The sequence below is a fragment of the Lycium barbarum genome, chromosome 3, assembly GCF_019175385.1.
Source record: "Lycium barbarum isolate Lr01 chromosome 3, ASM1917538v2, whole genome shotgun sequence".
Lineage (NCBI taxonomy): Eukaryota > Viridiplantae > Streptophyta > Magnoliopsida > Solanales > Solanaceae > Lycium > Lycium barbarum.
In genome coordinates this window covers 109,432,142-109,455,176 of record NC_083339.1, presented here as the reverse complement: position 1 = coordinate 109,455,176, position 23,035 = coordinate 109,432,142, and the positions used below count along the sequence as shown (strand labels likewise).

The 23,035-nt window shown below is 37.5% G+C and overlaps 1 protein-coding gene across 2 annotated transcripts; it reads right to left on the bottom strand.

Annotated features, from left to right (window-relative positions):
- Positions 1-5,790: 5,790 nt before the first annotated feature.
- Positions 5,791-20,717, bottom strand: LOC132631795 (probable protein phosphatase 2C 75). 2 transcript variants are annotated; one of them, XM_060347495.1, is made up of 4 exons: positions 20,223-20,717; positions 18,565-18,945; positions 8,752-8,857; positions 5,791-6,348 (listed from the first exon to the last, which is right to left on the bottom strand). In XM_060347495.1, exons 1-4 carry the CDS (start codon positions 20,562-20,564, stop codon positions 6,008-6,010), a joined length of 1,170 nt encoding a protein of 389 aa, XP_060203478.1. In that variant the 5' UTR covers positions 20,565-20,717; the 3' UTR covers positions 5,791-6,007. The 2 variants fall into 2 exon arrangements, with proteins under 2 accessions (XP_060203478.1, XP_060203477.1); XM_060347494.1 differs by having other exon boundaries at positions 20,211-20,709.
- Positions 20,718-23,035: the final 2,318 nt, after the last annotated feature.

The following is a 23,035-nucleotide window of genomic DNA, read 5'->3' as shown; positions in this document are numbered from 1 at the left end:
ATATATAAATATACGATATATGTATGAAATGCATTCACTTATGACACTCATGCGGGTTATACCTTCCTCTTATGGATCATGATTCTTCTATTACGTTTATTTTGTTCTTGTTTTACATACTCAGTACAATGTTCGTGCTGATGTCCGTTTCTTTGGATGCTGTGTTCATGACCACAGGTAGACAGGGAGGTAAGCTTGATCCAGACTCGTAGGAGCTGTCAGCTGACTAGAGAGCACTCCATTGTTCCGGAGGTGCTACTTGGTTCATTCTTTTGTGTATATATATATATGTATATGTATTTTTGGCACGACGGGGTCTTGTCCCGTCTATATGTTTAGTACTCTAGTAGAGGCTCGTAGATACGCATGTGTGGGTAGTATGGTCTCACGATGCGATGATTGTATATATATATATATATATATATTATTATTATTATTTTGATAGCCGAAGGGCTTATGTATATAAAATCAATTATGTTTTCAAATGGAAAACGGTTGTCTTATGATTATGAGTATATGAATGGTAAAGAATGTGTATAATAACTATGATGAGTAAGGAAATGAGTGGTGCTCGGTGGTTAGCCCCGGGTACCCGTCGCGGCCCCTAGTCGGGTCATGACATTCTGACACTCGGGGGTCCAGGCGAAGTCGGTCTTTTTCTTTAGCAATGAGAAGAACCGATGGCTTTCGTCTGAGGATCTGGAAATGAACCAGCTCAGGGTGGCTATGCGTCCGTTCAACCTTTGCATCCCTTTGATGTTGTTTACTACAATGATATCTCAATTGGCTTTATCTTGTCCGGGTTGATCTCAATCCCCCGATTTGATACCATGAATCCGAGAAACTTTCCCGAACTGACACCGAAGGCACATTTTTCCGGGTTCAGCTTCATGTTGTACTTTCTTAATATGTCAAAAGTTTCATGCAAATACTTTAAATGGTCCTCTGTTCGCAGGGACTTAACAACCATGTCATCTATATAAACTTCCATTGATTTTCCTATTTGGTGTTCAACATGAGGTTGACTAGCCGCTGATAGGTAGCACCAGCATTTTACAAATCGAAAGGCTTTACATTATAGCAATATGTGCCAAACCTAGTCATGAAAGAGGTTTTTTCTCAATCCCCCGGGTCCATCTGTATTTGATTATACCCGGAGTAGGCATCGAGAAAACTCAGTGTGTCATGACCAGCCATAGCGTCAATCATACGATCGATGCTGGGCAAACGAAATGAATCATTTGGGCAGGCCTTATTTAAATATTTATAGTCTATGCACATTCTAAAAAAATTTCCCTTTTTAGGTACCACGACAACATTAGCTAACCAGTCCGAGTACTTAACCTCCCGAATGGATCCTATTTTAAGGAGCTTGGATACCTTATCTTTGATGAACGCATGCTTGACCTCGGGTTGTGGCCTTTGCTTTTGTTTGACTAGAGGGAAACTTGGGTCTAGACTCAACTTGTGTGTTGTCACTTCCAGTGGGATACCTGTCATATCTAAATGGGACCAGGCAAAGCAATCGGAATTATTTCTAAGAAATTCAATAAATTTTTTCCTGAGCTCGGGGGTTAACCCCGTGCCCAGGTATACCTTCCTGTCCTGTAGATGAACGAATAGTATGACTTGATCGAGTTCTTCGACTGTGGATTTAGTGGCATCTGAATCATCGGGCACCACGAAGGACCTCGAAACTCTGAAATCTAACTCTTCATCTGGTGTGTTCCTATCCTGATCTTTCGAAGGACCCCTGGACCGGAATCTGTGATTGCTATTTGGCACTTTTCCCTTCGTTCCATTCTGGTATCTTTACGTCGTAACAGCTTCTTCAATCGTGAACATCTCCTTTGCGTCTTGTTGCTCACCATGAACTGTTTTGATCCCTTCTGAGGTCGGGAACTTCAATATCTGATGCAGAGTTGAGGGGACCGCTTTCATGAGGTGAATCCATGGTCTTCCCAATAATGCATTGTATCCCATATCTTCCTCTATCACATAAAATTTGGTCTGCTACGTAGTTCCGGCAGTGTTAATTGGTAAAGTGATCTCACCCTTCGTCGTTTCGTAGGCCATGTTGAATCCGTTGAGGACTCAGACTGCTGGCACGATCTGATCTAGTAGTCCCAGCTGCTCAATGACACTCCATCAGATGATATTAGCCGAGCTACCTGGATTAATCAGCATACATTTAATTCTAAATTTATTGACAAGGACAGATATTACCAGTGCGTCGTTGTGAGGTTGAACGATGTCTTCCATGTCCTCGTCACTGAACGAGATAGGACTGCCGAGGTCATAATTCCGAAAAAAAATTCTCTTGTTATGGAAACTTTGGTGCGTTTCATTACCGGCCCCTAGGGAATGTCCGTTCCTCCCATGATCATATGGATCACTTGCTGAGGCTCTTCCAGCCTATCCTGTTTGTTGGCGTCCACGTTCTTGAAGCGAGTCTTGGCTGGTTCGCTTAAGAACTCTCGAAGGTGGCCTAAATTAAATAAACGAGCTACTTCCTCTCTTAACTGTCGGCAATCTTCGGTTCGATGACCATGGGTGTTATGATACTTACAGATTAGGATCTTATCCCATTTTTCAGGGTCAGATTGGATTGGCCTTGGGTGCTTTGTTTCCCGATTGCGGCTAACGGCCGCTGCTATGGTCGCTACATTGACGTAGAAATTATATTCGGACAACCTTGGGACCTCTTTGTTCCCCCAGGTTCTGTCGGCAGCATTTCTGTTCATCAGTCCACGATTATTTTGGCCTCGATCGCTCCTCCTATCATTTTGCTTGGTTCGTTGTTACGTCTGTTACTCCTTCGATCAGGTGGATAAGGCTGATACATGTCATATGATGGTCTCGACTCTCGATCTTTTGTTCTCTTCGATCAATCATTCCCTTTACTAAGGCGCCATGATACCGAGGAGGCTCTCAAAATCTTATCATCTTCGACCCTGATCTTCGATTGATACCTGTTATGTACATCAGCCCAAGCGATTGCCGGGTATTCTACCATATTTTGCTTTAGCTCCATAGATGTAATCGAGCTTCTTGAGTTCAAACCCTGAGTAAAAGCCTGAATGGCCCGATCATCAGTGACCAGGGGTAAATCCATATGCTCCATTTGAAATCGGGCCACAAACTCGCGAAGGGTTTCATCATCTCGCTGCTTAACATTGAACAAATCGGATTTCCGAGTTTCGACCTTAATGGCTCAGGCATGAGCTTTGACAAAAGCATCCGCAAGCATGGCAAATGAATCAATCGAATGTTCAGGCAAGTTGTGATACCATATCATTGCTCTCTTGGACAGGGTTTTCCCGAACTTCTTAAGCAGCACCGACTCCCTCTCGTCCTCGGCGAGATCATTGCCTTTAATAGCGCGTGTGTATCAGTGTATGCAGTCACATGCTCGTTTGGGTCGGTAGTTCTGTTATACTTTGGGATATCAGGCATACGAAACCTCTTCGGGATAGGCTTCGGTGCAGCGCTAGGCAGAAAAGGCATTTGGACGAATTTTTTCGAATCCGGTCCCTTCAACACCGGGGGTGCCCCAGGAATTTGGTCAACCCTTGCGTTATAGTTCTCCACCTTCTTGTTGTTCACCTCTATCTTCTTTTCCCCGGATTCTACTCGTTTTGTGAGTTCTTCGAGTATCCTTATCAGCTCAACATTTTGTCCGAGATGGTTCCCGTTATTTCCAGCAATGTGCCTTTCTTGGGTTTCCTCGGTCTGCTCAGATGGAGCAGCGTCGGGTGCTCGATTTTGATTTTGCAATTGTGCTATAACCTCCTGCTGGGCTTACAACTGTGCCATAGCCATGTCCAACTGGTTTCGGAGCTGTTGCAGTGTGGCTCCATTATCCCCGCCGACGGGCACGTTGCCTATTGATGATCTGATCTGGTTAGGATCGACTGGGGGTACGTTGTTATTAGGTATCCCATTTTCGTTTCCCTCGTGGTGGTCTGATTCAGCGTGAAAGTTGACAGAATGAGAGTCTGACATGTCGGGTAAACCTGAAATCAAACCTCAAAGAACAAGTATAAAGTATCGAGTGTTATCAAAATTCATACTAAATCACCACTATTATCCTAGGCCCCACGGTGGGCGCCAAACTGTTTACTCTTAAAATGGATAACAATTGAATTTGTACGCGGTACTAAGGATATGTGGTTTAATTCAACACGACATTAGATTACACGACAAGCAAAGAAGTAAAAAGAAATATATAGATCTGACCGCGATGAATGCTGACCGGCCTCGAGCATTGGGAACCGAGGTCGGTCCCCTATGATCGGATAATGAACAGTGAGTAGCAATGAGGAACTTAGAAAAGATAAATGAACTGTTATGATTATATTGCTTAGTACACGGTATATCCCCCCCTCTCTCTCTCTGATGGAAAAACTGCCTCAAAATAAATGGGGGTCTCCTCTTTATATAGTAGAGGACTTCTAACCCTAGTACAATTCTAAAAAAGGAACAAAATCTGCTGACAGTTGTTTGACGTGATCGGTGCCGAAATATCCGGCTGGTGGCAGATATTTCGATCTTCTGGTCATGAAGTCTAACCGCCTTTTGATTCTGCTTTAACGCCTCGTTCCAAGTCGATCCTTGATACCAGGTCTGGAAAGATCTATCTAATCTTGACCGACCATAACTTGAATGCAGGGAAACCGAGGCTATTCGTATCCTCAGTTTTACCCGTATACACATCTAATCTAAAAGTTTAAATTGTTAGAGAGAACTCACTTATATTTACTTAATTATATCTCCAAAATAATGAACGGAATAAGTTGTTTCAACGGATAATTGCTACTTGACCTGGTATTTTATTACATTTTTCTACTATTATTACATAAGAAGAAAGTCACATTGATATAATCTTAAGTTCCATGAACGACACATAAAACACAAATAATGATTGTGGTGGAGTGACAGGTATTCCTTCATCATTAACTAGATGTCTCGAGTTCGAGTCAGCCCTAGTACGGAGTCACTTTTGTTAAGAAATAATTTATCCCACACTGTTGGGACTTCCCGACACAAATCTGAATCTAGTCGGGTATTGGTCGGGTTCCAATACCCTTATTATGTAATATAAGGCTTTTTCTTTCTTCTTTATATGAGAGAAACAACGGCGATCAAAAATGTCTGTAGAATTAATTTTCCTTAATTTTAACATGCTCAAGAACCTATTAATAATTTAGGGCTGATAAATATTTGTACAAAATTTCCTATTCATGGATCTGCACACGTCTTTGTATACAAATTTATCTCTATTTGAAAGAGGAACTAGTACAGTAGATTGCATTATCCCAGTCCAATTATAACCTGAATTATCTACTTCACCCATGACATCCTTCATCATCTAGAAAAACACTCCTTAATGGTAAATATAAGAGAAAAACCAAATAGCAAGGTATTAACTATACGGGGGTGTGTTTCGTACGAAGAAAAACATCTTTCAAAAAATATTTTTCATTTTTTTCATGTTTTCTCTTGTCAATATGTTTTGAAAAATATTTTTCTAGAAAAATAAATTTCTTAAAAATGAGGAAATTTGTTTTCCCAATGTAAGGAAAACAAGTTTCATAAATGACATTTCAAGTTAATTACCTCCTCCATCAACCCAACACCCCCAACCCTCACCCTTTAACCATCCCCCACCCCCCCACCCCCGAACACTCACTCTCTACCCTATCCTATCCCCCATAATGTTTCTCTAGATTACATATAAATACTCTTCAAATAATATTTTGCTGCTTACTCACTAAACAATAAAAAAAATAAGAAAAAAACCCACTTCATTTTCAAGAAAAACATTTCCTTCATTCCTTCATAACACATACACCCTAAGTATCATCCTCAAGCTACATAATTAGGTAAAAACCCTTGAATGGTGGTTAATAAAACATGAAACCCTTGAATGGTGGTTGATAAAACATGCTTCAAAGGTTCTTCATGGACCATGGTTGGTATGTCAAGAAGTAAGATTCTCTAGATACTATACACCAGTATGATTTCTTTTCAAATCAACCACAATTACACTAATATTATCATAGCTATTCCGTCCCAGAGCAAGCCGAGTAAGCAGCGCTGCTGCCGATGCACTTCGCGAAGAAAATAATTCTCCTTCACCAACACCTTCTACCAAAGGACTGAAACTATGATCCCCAGCTGGATCTTCTTCTCGAAGACACTCTCTAGCAACCTCACAGGCCATTTCACTTGATATAACATCCCACAAGCCATCACTCGCAAGAATCAAGCACTCATCCTCCGCTTCCCTTTTTGTGAAGGTAATCTCAGGCTCTGATGTGACATACGGTTTTAAATACCTGTCTCCTGCAATGAGAAGTAAAAGGAGGACTATTTAATACTGGCATTTACATCTCGCACCAACACAAACTGCAGTTCTGGATGAGTAGTACTAATACAAGAATGAATAAGCACATCAACCATACAGTTCTTCGTTGTCAGTAACATCAAGTTTAACTATTTGAGCTCCTTCACGGCTACAAATATCTTTCACAAACATCCAAATGTGACAAGACAAGCAACATACTTAGAACCCTCAAATATACATACAAAGCAATTGTATATGCTTAGCTAATTCAGAAAGAATGAGAAAGTAACTACTCTGAAGAATGTGTGCATCTGAGAGAGATCCAACTGTGACTGTAACAAGTGGCAGATAGAAACCTAGACTAGGTGTACAAATGGGTAATAATGCTGAAGTACATTGAGGGGGAAAACAGGGCCAGCCATACAACATATTTATGAGATAAATACTTGATGTCCTCCATACACATCAATGACAGATATTTCACATATGCAAGAATAGATAAAACCCAATTTATTTAGCAGCTATTTTAAAACTCTGGAAAGTGCTCCAGACATTTCAGACAGGCTCACCAGTCTGAGAAGATACTTCCAGAAGTGTACTGGTAGAAGACTGCAGAAACAACGTGAAGCATTACCTCTTTGAAAATGACGGGATGCAGCGTCTTACGTAAATCTGATCATTTTGCATTCAGCTAACTTGTATGTCTGAGAGAGCTAAGAGTTAATGAAAGGACTAATGGTTTGTGCAATACCAGTTATAGCTTTTCTTTATGGATCTAAAACTTTCCAACTATAGCCCCTAATGCAATTTCATCAAGGATTATGTGAGGAGAAAACTACACCTTGATAACAGGCCTTATGCAAATTTTGTTAGTGAACGATTAACAAATAGTCGAAAGAAAAGAAAAAGGAAGCGTCAATATTGTTAGGGTTTGTTTGTCACTCTTAAGAATATAAATGCAGAAGAATATGAAAAGCTGCATATACCAGACCATCCAACACTATTAATTGGCTTCTGAATAATCAAGAAACCTCTGTTTGCGAACAATCATGGTTACTAAAAATGAACACACTTCTTGGAAAAAATAGGCAATGAACATAGCAGGAAAGAGCAGCTGTTAGCAAATGAAACGTCAATAGCAATAAACTTTGCACTGAAGTTGACCTTTAAATTTAATCGTTGAAGAGGACTTTGTTTCCTATACAACTTCCCCTGGTATTATTGGGACAGTTTACATATTAAAGCGTCCTAATAAGGTTGATCATGCAATGGATAGTAGACTAAAGAATTATGTTAGTATCAGTACCACACTCCACTAGTAAAACTGTTCCGTCAAAGAAACAGCATTAAGTATGAAAGAAAGTGCAACAAATCCATTTATGGCAACATATTCCTCTTCCTGAATTATCACTAAGTAACTCCGAGTTTGTCCTTCTCTAACTTTAGTGGGAAGCTGCCCATACACGTTGATGCATAAATTATAACTCCAAAGATCAAAAGCAACTTTTTGTTTGAAAAGGAAAGATCTACAACAAACTTACCAATTTTTTTCTACTTTGTCGGCATTGAATGAACGGATGTATATATAGCATTCTGACAACACGCACACCATGCACATTCCAAATATAACCCTAAATATGAAACCTGCTATAAACTCCTATTGATCTTTGTTGCATACCTTAGACAGTGGCGGATCCAGAATTTTTAACTTATCGGTGCTCAACTATTTCTAATTTGGAATTGCTCCTAAAACTGGGTGCTCAATTAAGATATTTCTACTAATTACCAGGTTTCCTATATAAGTAATAGTGTTGGCTCCATAATCTAATGGGTGCTCAAGCACCCATATGCCTGAATGTAGATCCGCCACTGACCTTAGAAACAATGAAGGTCCTTAGGTGTATGATGGCTATATAGCGTAGAATTCGTTTAATCACCACATCCTCTCTACAGCTAATCCATTTCATACGCAAGAAACCAGGGTAATTTTGGCACTTTTAGGTGCAATAATAATAGTGAGGTATGTGCCCTTAGTTTTTTGGTTACAGAACAGTTAAAGCTCTATTTAGCTGAACTGCTCCACAGCAAGGGGTTGCGCTTGTCCTTATAAAGGAGTAAATAATTGTTGCCTGAAAAAGGAACAATACCTGCCGATGCTAAAGGCAATCTACACTCTAACCCTTTGAATTAAGCATGCCGCTAAGAAAGGGATAAAGTCCATAAAGAGAAAAAACAAACAACGGAACTGCTCCGATGCTACTTTAATTTCCTTCATCTGAAGCAGGAATCTAGCGAGACGACCCTAAGCTTTTACTTTATGGACACAAGTAATATTTCCATTGACAACTGCAATTATGTCATTGCATAGAAAAACATGTTTTGCAAAGGGAGAAAGATGTTACCTATCGCCCTAGACATGCCAAGAATTCCTTCAACTCGTGCTCCATCTGCAAAAAGAACTCGGCCTCCACACGACTCGATTCTGGAACGTTCTTCTTGTCTGTCAGGCTGCAAAAAGAAAGTCAAGTTACTTTTAATGAGGACAAATCAATTCTTCAAGTAGCGAACTACTACATGGTACTGTCAAATATTCTCTGAGTTACAAATAATCAGAGACTCCCATATAAATGTGGAACTTTCAACAGGAGATAATATACAGAGTAAATCATGATTTAAGCCATGCTCAACCATCAATCCAGTACAGCCGCTCGAATCACACTTACAGCTCTCTTAGTACATTCTCTGCTTAGGTGAACCATCAACCATTTAGTGTGCTTTATGAATAAAAATACCGAAAAGTAATGCTTATTTAAGAGTACTTAAACAAGTGACAGTGACAGCGTTATGCCGTGCTAATGTTTCTTCTATGTGCCTACGCATTTTGGCTTGATTTGTGAGTACCTATGAGGACCAAGATGAGTTGCACATATATGCTTTGAAGAATTCCATGTAATGTGCATTTATATATTAAGATTTATGACTTCACATATATTTATTGTGTTTCAGAGAGAAAGCCTGCAGAGAAAGACGATGCAGTTGAAGAGTTTTTATAGTTAATTCTTATGAGCGTGTGTAACACCCCGTACCTTTAACCTAAGCTTTGACCATGATCCTAGACTTAGAAAACCAGATAAAGAATGTGGGAATTGGAAATTTCCTCTTCAGCTATAAGATGGTGGTTTACGCCCATGAACAGTAACCGTATTTCAGTTTACGGGCCGTAAATCAAATCGTAAACTGGTAGTTGAATGTCATATGGTTAAATACGGACCGTATTTCACAATACGGCCCGTATTTCAAATCGTAAACTGAAACCAAGGATTTCTGAGCATTCTGGAATTTGGCAATTTGATGTCAAATGATTAAATACGGACCGTATTTCAAAATACGGCCCGTATTTCAAAATACGGCCCGTATTTCAAAATGTATTTGGAATTTGGGAAAACTTCCTTCATGAAAGTTGTAGAGCTTTGAAATACCTTTCCAACGGTATATTATTTCCAGAACAGTATATATTCGTCCATATCAGTTCAAATCATTATTTTTCATTCCTTCAAGCCCTAGAACGACTTCCTACCCTCTTGCATCATCAAGAACACCAAGGTAAGCCTACTCTAATTATTCCAAATCAATTCTAATACCTATCCTTGTAATCTAAACAAGAAATTATCATTCCTAAACTAGGGTTTTTAAGAAAACCCATCTCAAGGTTCAAGAATTCGAGATTTTGGAAATCTTCTTTAAAGCTCAAGTCTTTAATTCAAGTTTTGGAGCAATTAAGGTATGTAGAACTTCCATCCACATGTGGGAATCTCTACGTTCTTCCCCATGCTTCGTTTCTTGATATCCATGAAGTTCAAACCCTAGGGCATTAAACCCAAAATATTGGTAGCCCGTATTTATGTATTTATGTACATGAATTTTGTATCTATATTCATTATTGTATTCCTAATCTTCCATTACGGTTATTAGGAACCCTAGCTTAATCCATGAATCATGAATTCTTCCTCATGTGTTCTCATTATGTTTATATGAAACTTTATGATTTTATGTAGCAAGTTACAAGCATGTTTTCAAGTCAATTATATATATATAATTATGAACTATTGTTATTACTCATGAATCAAGAACATGTTTGCAAGACTATGACAAGTTATCTCATGAAACCATATTACAAGATATTTCATGAAACCACGTTTACAAGTTATTTCGTAAAATCATGATTACAAGTTATTTCACGAAAATCATAGGCTTCTTAGCCAACTATATTATGTTCATGTTTTGGGAATTGCTTAGTTAACTGAGAAGGCTCAGATAGCCTGAAACTACGTAGCCACCGTAGGATAAGGGTTGTCAGCAAGGAGGCAACACCTTCATTATGCAGTTTGGATCCTTACATGCTTATTATTACTTAAATCTCATATCCCTGGCAAGGTTGTGAGTGTTCTGCTGGTAGGACGCAAGTACCAGACCATGTTGTCGGTTATACTATAGCATTCCCCACGTTACGAGCAGTTTTACATACATGTATTTCCATTGATTTACTGTTTTCAGACTTTACTCACGTTTTATGCTCATGCCCAAGTTACATTCAGTTTCAGTTCATGTCCTATACCTATACTGTGTCATGTTCTTCATTTCAGCAGGTTTTACATACTAGTACTATTCACCATGTACTAACGTCCCTTTTGCCCGGGGCCTGCACTTCACGGTGCAGATACCGGTTTTCAGGAGCATACACCTGCGCAATAAGATCACTTCAGTTATCAGCTTATTGGTGAGCCCCACTCCTCTCGGGGTTCAACATGGAGTCTGCATTAGTATTCAGTTTATGGTAGTCCAGGGCCATGTCCTGATAGTTAGTATTCAGACATGTTTTAGAGGTTTCATAGACAGATGTTAGTTCATAGAGTCAGTTGTGCTTTCATGTTTGCAGACTATTATGTTTTCATGATATTTCATGCTATGAGAAAATTTCAAGACTTTATTCCGCAAATTACATTTTCTTGATTCATTTAAATTGCATCATATAGATTATGTTGTTTTGATGCCCATGTTGACAAGCAAGCCATGAGGTTCGCTCGGACACATGCAAGCAAGGCCCGAGTGTCGTGTTACTCCCAGGCCATGGTTCGGGGCGTGACAAAGCTTGGTATCAGAGCCCTAGGTTCAAGTGTCTTAGGGAGTCTATGAAACCGTGTCCAGTGGAGTCACTTTTATATGTGTGTGGCGCCCACACATATAAACAGTTGACCACCAAGACATTTAAGATTGTCTCACTTCTTTCAACTCTAGATCATGCAATAGAGCTGTGTTCTCAGAAATCACTCGAACTCATGTTTGTTTCCCATTCTACCGAATACGCCTAGTCTCAATGGATGAGGAAGATGTAAAGCTAGTCGTTATCGATGTGTTTCTCTCCGATAGAGGCATCAGGAATTATTCTAACTCGTGTCATGAAGCTTAGAGCAGTAAGTAACATTCTCTTTCCGTCGAATTCTAAACGTATCGAATGCGTAAGCGGCGAGAAGGAAAATTCGAGACCTAAGACTTACCAAATAGTGCATGGTGTGTTTATCATGTGATAATACCCTTTTAAAAACAAGTTTCGGCATGGCAGTATACATAGGTAATATACCTTACAGAATAAGTTTATTTGGATCATCTAACCATGGAGCTACCATATAAGGGTGATGGTTCATATTTAAGACCCCACGAGGTAGGATGTTATGAAGTTAACCGCAGCAGGCATAAATTGTCCACGGTAGTTTTAAGTAGGAAATAGCCTAAGAGCCAATCACCTGTAATACTAGAAAGTATCGACTTTTTTTTTAGGATATATATATTTTTGTCATATGATCTATGCACATGACTAAGAAGGGACTGATGCGATAAGAAAACCACGAGCAGACGATATAAATTTTTGTAGGGTTAGTTTTAAATTATTTCAGCTTATTCAGATCAGACCTAAAGAGTATGACGTTAGTAAGCTACTAAAAGAAGCAGATATTACTACGAGATAAAAGATATGACAATTCTCTCTTAGGTTATGTGATTAAATATTTATCCCTGGTGTATAGTATGATATAAATTTTGAAAGTGTATAGAGAGTTTGGGGTTAGTTGATCCAATTCCTTGTTTAAGACAGATGAAATTTCCCTAAGTGTGATCCATGTCTATAGTTCAGAAAGATAGTATACAACTCCAGAATAGAGTCAGATAAGGAGGAAAAGTTAGAAATAACCTTATGCTTCACTTTAGTACTCAGAGAAGAATTAGAGATTATGATGCTAGTAAGTGGTCAACAGAAGCATAGTGAGTAAGTTTGAATAGACACAGTGAATTAGAAAATTTCAGCAGAGTTAGTAGAAGTACGATTTGAGTTACTTAGTCAAGTTAGCACTACTAAGGTAACTGCCTGAATACACCGAAGGCGTGTTAGAACCCAAAGGGTTTAAGATAAATTTGAGGTATAGAAATTGGTGAAAGAACAAAACCATCTAAGCAGTAAGAGAGCAAGCTACAGAAGAAGAGTCTTTAAGAGTTATCAGAAAAGAGTTTTCCCCAAGACTGACAAAGCTAGCATGCGAGTTATGTACATTAGAAACCCGTTCATTTAAGTAATCCAGTTTTCCCTATAAATAAGACTTGCTTGAAGTAAGCGGAAGAAATGAGTCGTCAGTATTTTTGAGGAGATTAGCAGAGCCATTAGATGACCACTTATCGCTAACTCGAGAGATCCACAGGCTTTAAATGTTAAGTTTTGAACTAAGGGGGAGATTGTGTGATAAGGTACCGATATAGATTATGTGTTTCGTAAGTTGATAGGTGTTGAGGAGATTATGTTAGAGCATCACAATTTTATGAACCCAAAATAAGATGCATAAAATGTGATTTTTATCATATTGTTGAGATCAAGTACTAGGTAATTATGTTATAAGATAAAGTTCTAGAGCGAATAGTGGGTTTTAAGGGTATAACGGTTCCAATTCCAGAGTAATTCATGTACTATGTGGTACTAATGCCCAGACATACTCTACTCGTGCCTTTCGTACCCATATCATGCCCATGTTAGAGATTGATACTCTGCGTTTAAGATACAAGAATTAAGACTTCATACGATAGTAAGGTATGCAAGGGAATGTCCTTTCATGTTTCGCACATCAGGTGTGCTCGTGTCTAAAGTTAAAAAAAAAAACCGCATTCAGGTCTCACGTATCTGTCATGCTTTTATACTCATGTCCATGTTCTAGCATCTAAGTGCTTTTCAAATCTGATGATGATCTTGACCCCTATGATTATGTTATCCATGTTACCACATACTCGTGCCCCAATTCATTTCGCTATGCATTCCATTTATAACGGTATTGTAACAATGATTTTGTGAGATAATAATGAAGGTGAACCAAGATGGATGTCCTACCCATGCTTCTATGTAATTCATGCTTATGTTCCTTTAACTAATGTTTTACGATCATGACGACATGATTCCTTTTTTCCTTTCGCTAAGTATCTAGGTCTCGTTATGTTCAAGGTGACTTTCTATCCATGTCTTAGATGCTCGAGGAACGAGTTATACATGCCTATAATCCATTCTTTCATGTGCCTTATTTATAACACGGGCGTTTACTCACGGTGATAAGAGTAAGCTATGTTGAACCATGTCCTATTTTTTCGGTATATCTAAATTCTAAAGGTAATGTTTTATCCATGCCTTAGTCTCTGAGTACCCAAGAGTTAGCCTACAACTTGTGCTCTATGCAAGTCAGACTAACGCCTTAGTCTTACTTCAATACTCATGAACTCAAGTCCATACGCCATGGTATGTAGGTACTCATATAAACGCCATATTTTTCATGGTCCCATGCCCATGTCATCCTATTCACGTTTCATGCCATATGAATCACGTTCCCATATACGCATGTTCCATGTTACGTCCTCCATGTATAATGCACCATGCCATGTCTATTCTCTAGAGCAAAGTATCTCATGTGAATAGTACCAATAATTCTTTTTCTCTCAGTCCTCTATAATTCGCTCATGAGAATGAGCAAGATGAGCTAAGGAATTCATAATCATGATTAACAGCTAACAAGATAAGCAGAAGTAAGATGCATTCCTATATTCAAATAGATAACTTTTCATATAACCTGTGGTACTTATCTCAAGAGTATGCTACTCAGATTCGACGTATTCATGTCATGCCTATGCTAGAGATTTATGAATACCTATGTTAGGATCATATTCTTGTTATACGATTCAAGTCTGTTGCATTCGCATCGAGTTGCGCTTACATTCAAAGCCTAAGTCATACTCCTATCTCATATTACCATGGTGACATACGAACGTCTGTGATTAAGTCTCTAAGTATCCAAATCCTACACGCGCTTAGTATTCAACCCACGTGTTGTAACAATCGTGTTTTCGATATTCAGATCCCATGTTACGATATCCATTTTCACACGTATTTGTATCTCATGACAGTTTAGCACTCATGTAATGATGTCATCCAGTTTCATGTATTTATGTCCCACGTCATGCGTCTCATGCCCAGGTAATCATGTCATGTTCGTGCCTATTTCCAGTACTTCTGTCATTCATGCCTACGAATTTTCTTCCAAACCCCATGCATAGTAATCATATAATCATTCAGCCAATATCCGTGTGTTCAAGCCAGCTCAGTATATATGTTAGCTACATTCAAGATCCAGTAATCATGTTATATCACATCATGCGTATTAAGATACCGTGTGAGTTGTGTGTTGGTACTTTAGTTAGTTGGCAGGCGTTTGAGAAATGTCGTGAGGGTCCGGATTATGAAGGAAGTCCTACCATAAATTTTGTAGATTCCAGAGTTAGTAGCGATTCTTAACCACTAGCCATAAATCGAGGACAAATGTTTCATGATTCTCATTCATGTAGGCGCTACTCAGTTTCATGTTCCCCATGTACATGTTTCCATGTAATCACGTACTCAGTTCTCATGATCCATGACCATGTTCCCACGTAACCATGTCAAGCTCTTATGTTTTACGTCATGTTTCTTTCATGTTCATGAATTCAAGCCATGTCCAGCCATGTTCTTAACCATGACCCATCATTCGAGGACGAATGATCCCAAGTGGGAGATATTGTAACACCCCTTACCTTTAACCTAAGCTTTGACCATGATCCTAGACTTAGGAAACCAGATAAAGAATGTGGGAATTGAAAATTTCCTCTTCAGCTGTAAGATGGTGGTTTACGCCCATGAACAGTGACCGTATTTCAGTTTACGGGCCGTAAATCAAATCGTAAACTGGTAGTTGAATGTCATATGGTTAAATACGTACCGTATTTCACAATACGGCCCGTATTTCAAATCATAAACTGAAACCAAGGATTCTGAGCATTCTGGAATTTGGCAATTTGATGTCAAATGATTAAATACGGACCGTATTTCAAAATACGTCCCGTATTTCAAAATTTATTTGGAATTTGGGAAAACTTCCTTCATGAAAGTTGTAGAGCTTTGAAATACCTTTCCAACGGTATATTATGGGGGTCAAACGGACATCTGTGCAAAGAGGTATGGCCATTTTACTGAAGAGAGGCAGTGTTGTCCGTATTTCAAAATACGGCCAGTATTTCAAAATACGGCCCGTATTTTGAAATACGGCCAGTATTTAACTGGGCCGAAAAATGAATTTTTCCAGAACAGTATATATTCGTCCATATCAGTTCAAATCATTATTTTTCATTCCTTCAAGCCCTAGAACGACTTCCTACCCTCTTGCATCATCAAGAACACCAAAGTAAGCCTACTCTAATTATTCCAAATCAATTCTAATACCTATCCTTGTAATCTAAACAAGAAATTATCATTCCTAAACTAGGGTTTTTAAGAAAACCCATCTCAAGGTTCAAGAATTCAAGATTTTGGAAATCTTCTTTAAAGCTCAAGTCTTTAATTCAAGTTTTGGAGCAATTAAGGTATGTAGAACTTCCATCCACATGTGGGAATCTCTACGTTCTTCCCCATGCTTCGTTTCTTGATATCCATGAAGTTCAAACCCTAGGGCATTAAACCCAAAATATTGGTAGCCCGTATTTATGTATTTATGTACATGAATTTTGTATCTATATTCATTATTGTATTCCTAATCTTCCATTACGGTTATTAGGAACCCTAGCTTAATCCATGAATCATGAATTCTTCCTCATGTGTTCTCATTATGTTTATATGAAACTTTATGATTTTATGTAGCAAGTTACAAGCATGTTTTCAAGTCAATTATATATATATAATTATGAACTATTGTTATTACTCATGAATCAAGAACATGTTTGCAAGACTATGACAAGTTATCTCATGAAACCATATTACAAGATATTTCATGAAACCACGTTTACAAGTTATTTCGTAAAATCATGATTACAAGTTATTTCACGAAAATCATGGGCTTCTTAGCCAACTATATTATGTTCATGTTTTGGGAATTGCTTAGTTAACCGAGAAGGCTCAGATAGCCTGAAACTACGTAGCCACCGTAGGATAAGGGTTGTCAGCAAGGAGGCAACACCTTCATTATGCAGTTTGGATCCTTACATGCTTATTATTACTTAAATCTCATATGCCTGGCAAGGTTGTGAGTGTTCTGCTGGTAGGACGCAAGTACCAGACCATGTTGTCGGTTATACTATAGCATTCCCCACGTTACGAGCAGTTTTACATACATGTATTTCCATTGATTTACTGTTTTCAGACTTTACTCACGTTTTATGCTCATGCCCAAGTTACATTCAGTTTCAGTTCATGTCCTATACCTATACTGTGCCATGTTCTTCATTTCAGCAGGTTTTACATACTAGTACTATTCACCATGTACTAACGTCCCTTTTGCCCGGGGCCTGCACTTTACGGTGCAGATACCGATTTTCAGGAGCATACACCTGCGCAATAGGATCACTTCAGTTATCAGCTTATTGGTGAGCCCCACTCCTCTCGGGGTTCAACATGGAGTCTGCATTAGTATTCAATTTATGGTAGTCCAGGGCCATGTCCTGATAGTTAGTATTCAGACATGTTTTAGAGGTTTCATAGACAGATGTTAGTTCACAGAGTCAGTTGTGCTTTCATGTTTGCAGACTATTATGTTTTCATGATATTTCATGCTATGAGAAAATTCAAGACTTTATTCCGCAAATTACATTTTCTTGATTCATTTAAATTGCATCATATAGATTATGTTGTTTTGATGCCCATGTTGACAAGCAAGCCATGAGGTTCGCTCGGACACATGCAAGCAAGGCCCGAGTGCCGTTTTACTCCCAGGCCATGGTTCGGGACGTGACAGCGTGCTACTGCTATTCCTGTCAAGTAAAATCGTCGTTTACTTTGCACGCATCAAGAAGGTGATCCATGATACAGACTAATGGAGGAGACATAATATTGAGTAGTTTTTTGGTGGAAGGCCAAAAAGGAGAAGGAAGAAATTAGATGGTAACTGAACAGAGAAACAACAGAACAAACTCTAGCAACAAATGTAACTTATAATCGTTTTCTCTTCGCAATGATTTTAAGCTGGAACTAACCTAATGCCTAATGTGCGACAGAAGTCCATTTTTAGATGCATTAGCAATAATGGCATCTATCCTTGAACTGTTACATTCTATATTACGTACTCGGACTCTTCAAAATTGTCCCCAGGTGCATGACGGATCTTCTAAAAGCATTGCATTTTTTGAGAATCCGACACGGGTGCGGCGACATTTTCAAAGAGTCCAAGCAACATAGGTTACATTAATATTATAAGTCCTCAACATTTATTTAGTGATTGGTGGTTCCTTAACAAGTAGAAATGAAAAAAAAATGATGATATAAAAGGGGTGAAATTGTTAATATAACGCATGTAGAGAAAACCTGCATGAAACAAGATATGAAATTATGATATTACCTATCAGAAAAGAAAAAATCTCATATCATGATATTATGCTCAAAAAGTACAGATTACAATTTAACACTTCAAAAGAAAACCTAGTATTACTACTCAAAAATATAACCGCCGACGTGAAATCTAGGCTATTTGAAGGTATTTCAACTTGCTATACGTTGAGCGCCTTTTTTTTTTTTTTTTTTTTTTGAAAAACTTTATTACGAAACAAGTTAAGGAAACAATTAGAGTAATAAATAGTTAAAAAGTCTAGTGACTTCAGTCCTGCTATGTGAGACGTACCTTATGATCGTAAGAAAGAGGGATCGCACTTCCCCTGCGGCTAAGAACCGCACGTGAGTCACCGCAATTGGCTACAATGATTGTTTCATTTGTCAAAACTGCAACCACCGCAGTGGAGCCCGTTAGTCCCAACTCGTCCGGTGGGCACCCGCACCGATAGCCCACACTTCCGCACTCGCTACATGTGCATGATGCCATCTCGTCTATTCTCGAGAAACAACCCGTCAACACTCTTTTCCATGCTTCCTCCACTCTCTGTCCTCCCAATGGTTGTCGTCTTCCACGGGAACTGCAGCTACCGCTCATGTCTACGTTGTTCCTCACGCGCATCAGCTCTTCTCCTAGTAGTATGTGCATCCTCTCGCTACACAGTGAAGCTACCTGCATTGGAAAAATTGGTGTAAGCTGAATACCCTACTGTCGTCTTCAAAATTACTCTCCGCATTCCAATTTATGTGATAGTACTATCTCCTTATTAGTCCACCAAAAACAATTTATCTTTTAAGTATCTATTTTTCCCCTAATGGGAAAGCCTCTATAGCCACATTATAGTGTATTTTATGGGCAAAATTGTTGTTGTCCCTCCGTCCCATTTTCCTAAAGGGTGTTTGATTTGGCTGAAAATTTAAGAAATAAAGAAAGAAAATTTATATAATTAAAAATTATTTCATTAAAGATAAATTTAAAATTAAATTTTTACTAAATATAAAAATGTATCATTAAAAATTTGTGTTGATATGTAAAGATGTCATAGCATTCCTATTAAACATGTGGTAACATTGGTATGATGAGAAACATTCTCATTATAAGTAAAAATAAAAATTTAAATTAAATTATTTTAAAAATTAGAAAGGAATCATTTTATCAACAGATTAAAAAAGAAATAAGTTCACATTAACATTTAAGTTTTAATTTTTAAACAATTAATCTAATCAATTTACTAGTTTAGTTTAGCACTGGAAGTGTCAATAGAGAGGTTTAAATAGAGCGACATAAAAGTGGATACAACAATAGTACACCCTTCGTTTCAAAAAAAACTATCTTAGTTATTAGAACAGTCAAAAGATATTCTTTTTTACCCTAATTCTTTTACATACCTAATTTTTTTGATACCCTCCTCGGTTCAAAAAGAATATCCATTTAGTTATTTACACATTCTCAAAAAATATTAATTCCTAAATAAAAATAAGTAATTTAATTAAATTATTTTTAGTTAATTAAATAGGTGTTGGATTTGATCATCTTAAACTTAATAAAGTTTTATCTGAAAAAATACCAGTAATTTGAAAAAAAAAAAAAAATTGATAAGTAAACATATTTTTTTAATCAAAAAATAAAAGCTAAATGCATACTCTTTTCGAGAAGGAAAGAGTAGTTTTAAAATATTTTGAATCTTTTCGAGAAGGAGGGAATAATTTTAAAATATTTTGGATCGTAAATTATTATGCCTTATAGTATTATAATTTTTTATATAGTTTCTAAATATATAATTTTTATTTTAAAAAAAATAAAAATTTAATATTTAAATTAACATGAATATTAGTTAATTTGATTCTCGTAATGCTATTATAGACATTTTTTTTTTTTTTTTGAGACACAGGGAGTACTAAAGAATAAAGGTGAATGAAAAGCAGGTGGAGAAAAACCGTTGGGTTTACATGACGACGACCATGTCCATCGTAAATAGCAAAGAAATCAAGGGGTCTCCAGCGATTGATCTCCGGTGAGCAAAGATTAGTTCTAATTGAAATTGCATCTTCCATTACACGCTGCCTTCCTGACACAGACATTGCTCCAACCATCGTCTCCATCTTTCTTTGGCCCAAATATGACGAAGAAATTGAACCACCAGATGATAATAATAATAATAGTTTTGGCTGTTGCCTTCTCATAATTTGTATTCTACGTTGACGTCGTTTCCGGCATTTCTCGATGTAATCACCTTCCTCGTCGTCACTGAACATTCCAGTTGAATATATATCCTCTACAGATGATCGCATTTATATAATACCAGTACTAAGTACTAGCTACTTGTATGTAGTGCTGTGTAAGTAGTCGTTATGTACAAGGAACTGAACCGCGAAACGTATCATACAATGTGTGTATAGGTGTACGTGTATTAGTTTGGTTGCTTGATATAGTCATCAGTATTCTCCACTCTTGTACTAGAGTGACAAAAAATGTGACGGGAATTGAGAAAGTTGACTAGTGCTATGACCGAAAATGTGACCGGTGCTATTTATGTCGTGTGCAAACAGCTTGTGTTGAGCAGTAGCTTCTTCTTTCGGAGATGCCCAAAGCAACCACTTTGCCCCATGCAGGCGACACGTCTGGTATATGACAAATTTTTTTTGTACTAGCTTTCTCCACCTACACCTTGTTTGGATGATAGTTATATTGTAGTCTAAAAAAAATTAATTTTGTAATATTTTAACTTCAACATCTCACATGACATCTTTTAAGTTCACAAGACTAAATTAGGGCTGGGCATAAATACCGAAAACTGAGAAACCGAACGAACCGAACCGAAACTTCAACAAACCGAACCGAACCGAACTAGTTTGGTTCGGTGTTTGGTGTCCATCGTCAAAAAACCGAAACCGAAATAACCGAACCGAAGTTTGATAAAACCGAACCGAAAAACCGAACGCGCACCGAAATTTAATACATTACCCAAAAAAATTAAAATAATCCAGGCCCATTAAGTTTAAAGCAAAAAAAAAAATCAATTGTAATAAGTCCTCTTTTGCATTTGTATTCCTAATTTTCCACTTCAATTGAAAAACTCAAATATTCTTAACAAAGAAAGGTAACTAGGATGTCTCTTTAGGATTAATTTATGTCTTTTATGTGTTTTTTTAATTATTCTTACGGTATGTATATAACACCTAGTAATCCTATGTCATGATTATAGTTTTCTGTTCTTGTGTATCCTGTTTGTTTGATTTTGATTTCAATTTATCAGTTTTATGTTTTATTGCTTTTCAGAATATGAATTAGTGTCAATGGAATCGCTTCTAATATTATATTAAAAAAATCGAATTGAAAAAACCGAAACCGAACCGAACCGAACTTTAAAAAATCGAAACCGAAAGAACCGAACTAGTTTGGTTCGGTGTTTGGTGTCCACCTTCAAAAAACCGAACTCAAAATAGCCAAACCGAAGTTTGATAAAACCGAACCGAAAAACCGAACGCTCACCCCTAGACTAAATGCATTAGTAGAGGTGTTAATAGTACGGTTCGCAGGTTAGTTTATAAAATTAATACCGTATTAATTTTTTGATTATTTTATTTTATAAAACCAAATTTAGGCTTTTCAAAACCGTTTCATTATATTGGTATTGATACGATCCGGTTAATTTTCGATATTTGTTTTAAAATTTAGCGTAAAAATTACAAGTAGATATTAGAACATGATATAATTCATATTTCCGTAGAATTTTGACAAAATTTCTCTAGATATCTTTACTATTTAACCGGTGATGAATCAAGAGACCAAGAAAGAAGATAAAGAATAGAAATCCATAAAATATAGTGCAATGTAATACTAATATGTAACACCATCCAAACATGGTCTAGTCAAATTTCCTCCCTTTGGCACGAAATTGAATGAAATTTCTCGTTTATATCGAAAGTAGCGTGACACGTGTTGAAACAAGTGGACCACAACAGACAGATGACAACATTTGCTAGTCACAAGATGTGGCCCGCTTTTGCTCTTTAGCCGAGAAAACTAGCTTTACATTTTTCTACTTTGCTCAGTCTCTCTGCTAATTCTGGAACACAGAGATCGTACATGCTCCTCCACCATCCACGTGGTAAGAGATGACGAGAACCAACGCCAGTTTTCTTATGCAGTGGGCACGGGCCATGTAAGAGAGAGCAATGGGAAGACACGTAGTGTCCTTACTACGTGGACATGGTGAGACTAGCAGGTAAGACAAGTTTTGGCTTGTGGTTAATTAGGAACTCTTAGGAAAAAAGAAAAAGAAAAAAGGTTAATCAGGAGACAGGAGCTCATGCAAGATTTTCACAGAGGTAATTGAGCTTATTCTAAAACTGTTAATAATAGGGACAATTTCAATAATATACAATCTAGCATAAAAAAAATTACATTCACGTAGTTATACTTTTAATTACATTCACATAAGTAACTTTTTTTTTTTTGCAATAACGTTTATACACACGATATACAACATTATACACTTAATGTAAACAATGTATCAACGTTGTATAAAAAGTGTTTAAACACATTTCAACTTTTTGCAAGTGAAGTATGTACCATGACTTTATGACTTTTTTTGTGGCATATATTTAGCCCTATTTTATTCATTTATTACTTAGGTTGTCACTTTCAATTTGATAAATATAAAAAAGTTTAAGACTCTTTAAATGCTTAAAAAGTTGTGAATTATGATGATGTCATCTAAAAGAAATAACTATCCACAAAGAAACTATATAATACTAAT